The sequence below is a fragment of the Bipolaris victoriae genome, assembly GCF_000527765.1.
Source record: "Bipolaris victoriae FI3 unplaced genomic scaffold scaffold_37, whole genome shotgun sequence".
Classification (NCBI taxonomy): domain Eukaryota; kingdom Fungi; phylum Ascomycota; class Dothideomycetes; order Pleosporales; family Pleosporaceae; genus Bipolaris; species Bipolaris victoriae.
In genome coordinates, this window is record NW_014575355.1 from 259,459 (window position 1) to 269,098 (window position 9,640).

The 9,640-nt window shown below is 48.3% G+C and overlaps 5 protein-coding genes across 5 annotated transcripts; 3 read left to right on the forward strand and 2 right to left on the reverse strand.

Annotated features, from left to right (window-relative positions):
- Positions 1 to 248: 248 nt before the first annotated feature.
- COCVIDRAFT_15586 (hypothetical protein) lies at positions 249 to 1,049 on the reverse strand (the record flags this gene model as incomplete). Its single annotated transcript, XM_014701647.1, has 3 exons — positions 249 to 352; positions 384 to 878; positions 935 to 1,049. The coding sequence occupies 3 exons, from the start codon at positions 1,047 to 1,049 to the stop codon at positions 249 to 251; spliced, it is 714 nt and encodes a 237-aa protein (XP_014557133.1).
- Positions 1,050 to 1,541: 492 nt separating this feature from the next.
- COCVIDRAFT_97878 (hypothetical protein) lies at positions 1,542 to 3,229 on the forward strand (the record flags this gene model as incomplete). The annotated part of the gene is made up of 3 exons (XM_014701743.1): positions 1,542 to 1,779; positions 1,833 to 2,162; positions 2,220 to 3,229. The coding sequence occupies 3 exons, from the start codon at positions 1,542 to 1,544 to the stop codon at positions 3,227 to 3,229; spliced, it is 1,578 nt and encodes a 525-aa protein (XP_014557229.1).
- Positions 3,230 to 3,288: 59 nt separating this feature from the next.
- On the reverse strand, positions 3,289 to 5,232 carry COCVIDRAFT_97886 (multicopper oxidase; the record flags this gene model as incomplete). Its single annotated transcript, XM_014701744.1, has 5 exons — positions 3,289 to 4,001; positions 4,054 to 4,129; positions 4,184 to 4,465; positions 4,529 to 4,980; positions 5,037 to 5,232. 5 exons carry the CDS (start codon positions 5,230 to 5,232, stop codon positions 3,289 to 3,291), a joined length of 1,719 nt encoding a protein of 572 aa, XP_014557230.1.
- A 1,028-nt stretch (positions 5,233 to 6,260) lies between these two features.
- COCVIDRAFT_97923 (hypothetical protein) lies at positions 6,261 to 6,915 on the forward strand (the record flags this gene model as incomplete). The annotated part of the gene is made up of 3 exons (XM_014701745.1): positions 6,261 to 6,402; positions 6,458 to 6,517; positions 6,575 to 6,915. 3 exons carry the CDS (start codon positions 6,261 to 6,263, stop codon positions 6,913 to 6,915), a joined length of 543 nt encoding a protein of 180 aa, XP_014557231.1.
- Positions 6,916 to 8,096: 1,181 nt separating this feature from the next.
- Positions 8,097 to 9,640, forward strand: COCVIDRAFT_15590 (hypothetical protein; the record flags this gene model as incomplete). The annotated part of the gene is made up of 2 exons (XM_014701648.1): positions 8,097 to 8,751; positions 8,811 to 9,640. The coding sequence occupies 2 exons, from the start codon at positions 8,097 to 8,099 to the stop codon at positions 9,638 to 9,640; spliced, it is 1,485 nt and encodes a 494-aa protein (XP_014557134.1).

Genomic DNA, 9,640 nt, shown 5'->3' on the forward strand with positions numbered 1-9,640 from the left:
CCCTGCGCCTAGTGAAGTCAGAACGAAAAATGTCCACATGTAGCCCAAGAGACGCCATTTTTTGTCCCGCCATCCAAACTGTTTTTGAGCAAAGGAGATAGTCAGGTCCTCTAGCAACATGAAAGTCGGCATCAATGAGAAGAAGACCAGGGTTTTCGCAAAACTCTGTGACGGAAGGACCATCTTTGCAGCTACCCAATGATATAGGCCAGAAATAGCAAATGCCATGTAGGACTGGACTTGACGACTCAGCAATGTGCCTTTCGGAGTACACACGATGTGCCTGGCGACAAAGCGACTTGGGATTTGGAGTGCTCTGCGGAAGTTTTGGTGCCATGTGCGATTCCAGAAACTGTTCAAAGTGTAGCATGTAACCCATGGACCTTTCAGAGGATGAGCCTCTTCGATAACATTCCAGAAAAGGCCAGACATAACACCGACCAAACACACAATGTGGTAGACAATGTCCATGGGCGCAATTGTTGATGCCCACCAGCAACCGGTCGCCAAACTTCGCAGAGCGAAATCCATGTCGAGTATACTCTTTCGTCCTCCTTCGGTTAACCAAAGAAGAAGGGCTGCTGCAATATCGTGAATGGCATACTGCTCCAAAATTGTTTTCACCGCTAATTTCAAAAAGGACATCTTGGATAAGCCCGCTGGAGGGGCTGACGGAAGACGTGCAGTGCCCCAATTCCAACCGATTCCCCGGGTTGAATAGGCATTACTAAGACACCACCGAATCCTCTCGGGTGAAGAAAGCAGGCTGAAATTCGGGAAAGTTCTCTCTCCATTGCTATTCATCCTAGTTCGTATATGCTCCACGTATGGATCTTCTAAAACAAGCAGATTGAAGTTCGTCAAGCCGACGTAAAAGACTGCACAATGGCATTGTCAGCAGCTATGACCAACTAAGATTATAGTGTGATCTAACCTGTACCAAACGTATAGTTCTTGGCTGTATCAGACCCGTAGGGAATGAACAAAACAAGAAGGAGGCATAAAGCCAAAAAGGGAAGTAAAAGCATCCAGCGGAGGCCTCGCTGCATGCTAGAGCCTAAAAAGAGTAGAAAGGGTGTCGAGAGCCACATAAAGCCCACAAAATCAGCTCGCTCCATAGCCATCGGGGTTTGGATAAATTCGAGCACGAATTGCCGTGAGAGTGACGAAGCTAGATGGATACCTGACGCAAGCAAATGCTACTTGGGTCGATTGCATACATATGTACCGGACATGGAATTTCCCATCAGCGTTAGCCTAGCGAGCTTACTACAACGTACTTCACCTGCCGGGGTGGCGCATGCAACCGCCGCATTAGCGGCCCATTCGTTCCCCGATCCCTGCAACTGGCCTTACAGTATACTACTGCATGTAATGCGTTTAATTAGTAAATCCTTCTTGGGCGCAAACAATGCGGCAGGATACGCGCCACCAACTCTCGCGGTGCTGCCATTTTATCCAAGCGCCTATATTTCGATTGCAGACACATTCACTTCCATCTCGCTTGTTGTCATCATTCAATATCATAGAAACTTTTCGAAATGGCGATATTGAGCTCTGCGCTTGTAACGATAGACCTACCGGTGACCTTGCTGTCTCTGCTTATAGGCTCTATCCTTTACGTCTGCTATGTTACAGTGTATCGCCTTTTTCTAAGTCCGATTGCGCACTTCCCGGGACCTAAGCTTGCGGCATGGACCTATTGGTACGAGTTCTGGTACGATGTCATCGCTGAACCGGAATATACCTTCAAGATCGGCCGGCTTCACAAGATATATGGTATGTATCTACGCTGGTCCAATTCCTAGCGAGCTGCACTAACTGCCGTGGAGGACCCGTCGTCCGGATCAACCCAGACGAAATACACATCGCAGATCCAGAGTTCTATGATACGATTTATGCTGGCAGTGGACGCAAGCGCGACAAGTGGGATTGGATCACCAGATCTTTTGGTGTCGATGAGAGCTTGATCGGCACACTCAATCACGATGAGCATCGTGTCCGCAGGGCGTCTCTTTCGCCGTATTTCTCCAAGCAGAGCGTACGAGCACTGCAGCCGCTGATAGATCGAAACATGACAATTCTGCTGGAGCGTCTTCGCGAGTTTGCCAAATCTGGTTCACCACTAAAGCTGGATGATGCTTACGCTGCACTGACTAATGGTGAGACACCCTTCTTGAATCTATAGATAGGACATTGATTTTAATATTGCTTTCTAGACATTGTTGAGGACTATGCCTTCGGGAGAAGCGACCACCGACTAGAGGCTCCAGACTTTGACCCGTCATTCAGGGATGCTATGCTGCAGGGCGGCAAAGCCGGGCATGTACTGAAGCATTTCACATGGTTGATGGATTTGCTGAAGAAGCTGCCTGAATCACTGCTGCTAAAATTGAGCCCTGCAATGGGCGCGTACTCGCAGCTTCAGAACAGCGTGAAGCGTCAAGTCGCCGAGATACAGCACGCACATCAGATGCACACCTACGACAAGACACGCCGTACCATCTTTCACGAGATTCTCAATAGCAAGCTCTCGGATTATGATAAATCTACAGATCGTCTCTGGCAAGAAGGGGAAGTGGTTGTTGCTGCTGGAACTATCACTACTGCCTGGGCGCTGGGCGTGTCGACGTACTTTGTGCTCGCCACCCCAGAGATTCTGCGTCAGCTCAAGACTGAGTTGGAAGCTGCAATCCCCGATCCCTCACAACCACTCAATCTTATCGCACTCGAGGCTCTTCCATTCCTTACTGGCGTGGTCCAAGAAGGCGTGCGCCTAAGCCACGCCATCTCACACCGCTTGCACCGCATCTGCCCTGATGAGACACTCGTCTACCAGGACAATGACAACCAACGCGAATGGCGAATCCCGCCTGGAACACCTCTGAGCATGACTAGCAACCTGGTTCATCATGATGAACGTGTCTTCCCAGACTCGCACGCGTTCAAGCCCGAGCGCTGGATCGATAACGCCCGCCTCGAACGTTATCTGGTGTCGTTTGGAAAGGGTGGAAGAGCGTGTCTAGGCATCAATCTTGCTTATGCAGAGCTCTATCTTACATTGGCAGCGCTCTTCAGGGTGTACGGCACTGATCAGATCAAGGGGAAGGATGACGTTGGGACGTTGCAGTTGTTTGAGACGAGCGCTGCTGACTTGGTGATTACAAGTGATACTGTTGTCCCTGTCATGCCCGAGGACTCCAAGGGATTAAGAGTAAAGGTCTCTTAGACTGTCCATTATTACTGAAATAGCTGTTATACATGAAAGAGGGTCGTGGTCCTAACGATCTAAACGCCAGAATCGTCTTGAATAATACTTGCGCTCCTTTGGAAGCCCCCCCAGTTACTGCAACCTTGCTGCACTTGATCTGCGTGAGTTATATTCACGATTTTGTCATATTGTTCCACAAACTGCAAAGCAAATCCCTCCGAGGTGTGCCAACCTATGTGGCAATGCATCAGCCAGGCCCCGGGATTATCGATCTCGAACGCCAGCACAAGGTACCCAGAGGCAGGGAGCATTGCTGTATCTCTTCTTGGAGGATTTTCCAGTTGCAGAGCTACTTCAGACGAATAGGCACCAGATCCTTGTGCTAAGACAAAGAAATCGTGCCCGTGAAGGTGTATAGGATGCGGAACAGGTAGGGCAGTCTCAATTATGACATATACCCATTCCCCAGCGTTGGGTAGCTCAATCACAGCATTTGATTCTGTAAAAGAGGTCTCTCCGTCCAGTATCTGTAGTAACGTCGGATCTGCCCAACTTGCCACCATGGACGTAGAGTTCAGGTACCAGCGGAAGAGACCTTCGGAGTTAGAGCCAACAGTTGCAATCTCAGCCTTTTTACTGTTTGGTTCTGAAACTGTTTTCGCAACATAAGGTATAAGGTTGTCTGTTTCATCGCCACAGCTGTCCGTATAGTTGTAGGCTGATGAAGAGGGTATAGAGGGCGAAGAACCGTAATAAACGATACCGCGGATGTCATTCGCATTTTCGACATCTAAAAATTATTAGCGGATCACTAGTACAGTCGATTTACTGAAAATACTCACCAGAGCAGGCGGACTGAGGAATGGCACGCATCCAAAAGTTTTCCGCAGTAGATGCCTGATTGGCTGTGACAATAATCTGTAGACACTCAGTTTCTTGCTGCACACCTTGGTAGACTGGGCTTTGACTCACATCGTAACGTTGACCCATGCCAATATCCAAGACTGTCGTGTTGTACGGCTGGATAGGTACCAAGTCAGATGCAATCACAGTCATTGTGTGGTTATCTATCATGAACTTGAAATGGGTATCAACAGCACCATTCACCAGGCGTATCCTGTACGATGAACCTTCAGTGAAAGATACGTTGTAACGATGACCACCATCTTCGTAGGTATTTGTGCCGTTGATTAAAGCATTGTCGAGAGTCGGCGGCCCACTGCTCTGAGCAGACATGTAAAGCTCATCGACTGTCTATATCATCATCAGTATACACTACATTGGCCCAAGCAATACTGAAAAGCTGAGAATGCTCACCTGATGATCCCAGTCGTTGAGAAATAGCATCCCCAAATCCTCATCATAATTGGCCGTCGCTGGTCCGTTGATAATGAGCCCGCCGAAGATACCTTGCCAAGCTTGAAGTGCAAAATGCGAGTGATACCAAGTGCTCCCGTACTGCATCGCTCGCCATGTGTAAGTCATCGAGCTTCCCGGGGCAGTGGGGCATTGTGTTATAGATGAGACTCCATCCTGATCGTTTGTACCGTTTTGCCGGATGCCGTGCCAATGGATACTCGTTCCATTCTGGGAGTTTTCGAGTCTGTTGTTAACGTGTACAACTACCGTATCGCCCCAGTCGGCAAACAATGTTGGACCAGGGATGGTTCCGTTCACAGCCATGGCTGTTCGGGAAACTCCATCGGGTGCAACCGTTACTTCCGTCAAATCGAGCCAATATTCTCGGGTTACTCCTGTATCAGGGACAACTAGATATCGTTGCGATTAGAGTTATGTCATTCTTCGTTGTCGATGAGAGGCCTACTTATTGCATAGTCCGTATCTACGGAATAGTCGCACCATGTTGAACGAAACGTAGCAGAATTGCCAGAGCAAGCTGCTCGTTCAGTTAAAAAGTGACTATGCGAACGACGGTGATGCGCTTGCAGGTCATTGCGGACACTGAGGGCTGAAACGTGGGCGATTAGCCAGCCGGTACTGAAGCCACTTAGGAAGCGCATTTCGTAGATGATGCGACGAGAAACTCAAGTCAAAACCTTTATAATCTGAAGGATTCAGAGACTCATGGAAAAAGTATGGACATGAGAAGTGGTAATGAAGATGGTCTTTAAGCTTGATGTCCAAGCTATGGCCAAGACAAACTCAGCATCTAGCTCATATTTCGTGTTGAGCTTCGTTGCTATCATCCGATGCTATTTCAGGTGGAAGATAAGATTCGTCATCACCAAATCTACTACACCTGGTTGAGTCTTTGCCAGCAACGCGACGCATAAGCAAACACTACGATGTCGAGTCAGAGCGAGGTACCTATGCCAAGCACTTGTCGAAGCTTTCGATAGTTTCAGTCATTGCCCCTAATACTGTTGCTTGTATTGTTGATTCCTGTTTCGCGTCTAGTGCATCAGATAACTGTTTCCCAGAAAAAAATGTTGGGCCACACCCTTACCTCGCGGAATCGGGCATCGATAATGACCCCTAGTATGTATACCACGAAGATCTATGTAACTGTAGCGGGAGCAACCGGTATTTTTCCACTATGAGTATAGGCCTGATCATGTATGTGGGTCACTAACCTGGCTTCGTTTCAGCAAGCAAGATCCAAGTTAGCGGGTCCACTAAGGGGAAAATACAGGGTAGTCAGGCAAGGAATTATTGTTTATGGAAGGGATACCACACTAAGAACTAAATGCGGTATAGATTTTCTCGAAGTAGTTCCAACCGCTGATACCTTAGTGTTTCCACATATAAAACTTTTGCCTTGCACGATAATCAATCTATCTTCAGATCTCCCTGACTCGGTGCACAGGCCGTCTAGATAGTGATCCATGTCTAAATGAGAATGACTGCGCCCAGTTGATGACGACGACGCATGCTTGCGTAGGAAACAAGCATGATATTAATTTTTCAAGTTATAGAATCAAATCTCATCCAACACACAAGATCGTTAAAGAGGACACCCATCGTGTGGCAACTCCTTGAAAACAGTTCGTGTCACTAGACTACCAATTCAGGAGAAAAATTGTTCACTATGTTGACTTTCAAGTCCCTCGCACTTCTTTCTACACTGCCATGTGTTGTGTTGGGTGGAAAAAACCGCCAGGGATCGCAGAACTTCACTCTGTATGGATACAGTCGTCAATTTGGTGGAAATCCTTTGGTCTTTATGGACGGTAAACAACCTACACAAATTATATCGATTACAGGAAACGATCTGACTAATCGAAGGGTATGCATATCTTGTAGATGTAGATGAGCTTAACGTTACCAATCCTACAATTGTGCGATGTAAGTACACATTGCCGAGGCTCATTGGCAATCTACACAATGTTGACATATCTCTAGTTACATCTGATTCCAAAAACGAATGGTTCGCTTCACCGAACACAACTACATCAGTGGAGTCACCATGGCTGAACACAACATTTTCTGTTCCAACACCCCAAACCTCCGATCGTCGTGTAGGCTTCATCAATGGCAACTCAACATCTGGGAACAGAATTACCTCTGGCTTTCGGCTCTTTGGCTCATTGGCGACACTTGTTACATCTGATGGCGAGTTAGAGTCTTTGTGGACTGGGCTTGATGTTGGACGGCATTTGTATGCGTTATATTGGAACGATACGAGCTTGGGTCAAATTCCGATTACTTTGACCGCTGTTGCCCCTTCTAATTTGTCGGACTAGGCAGGACGACTGGAGTTTAGATGATAGACTGCTCCCCCAAAACTGCAGCGCTACTGGAAGAAAGATATTTATTCACTTTGGTACTGTACTAAATATAACAAAGGCTTTAACTTTGACCTATGTCCCAATCCTATAACATATGAGAAAGTTAATTAACAAATAGCTCTTGAGCCCGACTGGCAGCTACTCAGCATCAAGAATGACACTGTGCATGACTGATCGACCACATGTTCTCTGCCGTTGGGTTTTAGTGTTGAGTCATTACATGTGGCTCCTCCAATGCGACAATCAGATTGACTGGCTATGCATTGCATGACCGCCAAACCATTCAGAGCTTTCGCGTTCACGTCGCATCCACATTAAACTAGTTGTAAAATTCGGTTGTATCCTTGCGTTTCCAAGCGCCATAGGAACTCAGGATAGCTGTGTTGTAGTGTGTGGTTATGAAAGAAAATCCAGAGTGCGTGTAAACCTCAAGGGGTGAATGAGACTGAGTCAGCCAACGTACGTATGTAGGGGGCTAGGTATGGTGGCTGACTCGTTAGCGCGTGCCAAGAAATAATCGCATTGTGCAGCGGCTCCACCAGGCATCCTCCAGCCACCCACCACTACCACCACCACGTCCACTCATCACTACCGACATCGCCTCCATCGCCGCACACTCTCCACTCCACCTACATGTCACCTGCGATCCAAACCTCAACCTCAACCCTCTCGCAATTCCCACTCAGACGCCGGTGATCACGGCGCGCTTCGACCTTAGCTTCACGCGCTGGCTCGTCCAGCCCTGCTTCCTATCCTCTCTTGATTATTCTTTCACTTGTCGCTCGTCCTCGCCGTTCACCAACACAACCTAGACTGATACTCCGGCCACCATCCTTGCGAATCTCACAAGGCCTCGGGACGTTGACAATCACAGCACGTTTCGGTCTCGACCCACGTGTTGGCTTGTCAACAACCTGAGGGGTGGTTCGCAGCCAGACAGGTGTATTATGCATGGTGTATCGTCAGACACGTCAGGAAATCATCGGCTGAGTCAGGGCTGCTCTGTACAAAAGCTCGGGTGGGAGGGCATCTTGCTTCAACGCGTTTTGTTGCAAGGGCGTAACGTTGTAAGTGCATAGTTTTTTTTAGTGTTGGAGAGCTATCTGGGCAGATAGACCAGATACGATAAATACAGTATGACATATAATCTACTGCGCAAGGGCGGCATTCCTGCACTGGCGTGCAACGCTTCTCCATCCGGAGATGCCTCATTCCTGCAATGCACTTTTCAAGTCAAGTATGACAACGACCGCCTCTTTGCTACCTTCTCACTCCAACACAACACACACGTATACGACACCAAGGATAAACAACCGTTTGATCTAATCTATGATGCTGATAACCTCCTCCCTACTACGACTAAATGCCAAATTCCAAAGCGTGCTCTCTCACCCGAAGATGAAACATATGTCGCACGAAATGGCTTTTCTAAGATTCATGTTTTGTCACTACATCTTCAGAAACCGTGCCCAATCATCTGCCCTACTGCGTCCAGCAGCATCGTGCCCAAGGCGAGCTGCCAGATCCCCTCTCGGTGCCTTGTTGGCTTGGCCAAATCCAAACATATCGAGATCGTGTTTGACTTGAAATGGCTGGATCGTAAACGTATCGCGTCATTCTTGAGTATTGTCAGCCAGCCAGAACGATTCTACGGGTTTCCTATTGATGAGAAGAACCTGAGAGGACGGCGACTGGTCGACTGGACTATCTTCAGTCCCGACGAGGAGAGCGTGGTGGTAACAGAGGAGCCTCCTCCGTACACAAAGGCGACGTACAAGCGGCCCCGAGGGGGTGAGTGTTCCCAGGTAATCGCAAGACCTACATTTTTTAGCTGATGCATAATCCTGCAGTATCCAGTAGTCCATCACCGCCAACGAAGCGCCTGTTCATACCTCCAGGTTCGCCAACAGAGAAGGCTACTACGGCATCGCTGCCCAACAGCCCGGCGAATTTGTCCTCTACGATTGATGAATCACCACGTATGACATCTTTGTGCGCCGCATCAGCGCATTCTCGCTCTTATGCTGAGAATTCGTATCCACTCAACCCTAAAACTGACGTAAATGACGCATGTGCGTTAGAGAATAACGTCCGCAGCATAATGCTCAACCTCTTCCCAGCCATGTTCGCCTCCTTCATCGACCACTCCCGCTCAGTTTCCCCATCCTCATCGTCCTCTATCGATCCAAACAGACACCCAAAAGTAGCGCCTCCAATCAAATCCATCCACCAACTCCGCTCGCTCCTTACAAAACGTGCCGTCAAACATACTGAGAAGAAACTCAGTACCATTTTCAACGATATGCAGTATGATGCAAATTCTCTCCGTCTGGCAGCCGACGAGGAATTCCTCGAAATTGTGGCGGAAGAGAAGTTGGATATAAAACAACGGAAAGAGGACGCGCTAGAAGAGCTGGGTGACGAGATCGACAATGTCGTTCAGGAGAAGTTGGTTGCGTTGTCTGATGAACTTGATCGTTTGGTTGAGCAGGCGGGGGAGATGGTAGAGAACGCGATTGATGCAAGGGTAGAGAGGTATACAAGTAAGACGTGCAATAGGGCAGTGACGGCCGGTTTCTTGGACCGGGAGGCGGGGACAGGACATGAAACTACAAGAGCAGGCCATGCTGCGGGCGATCGAAAGCGAAAGTTTCATAATTTTCGCTCATGTGGGCGGTGA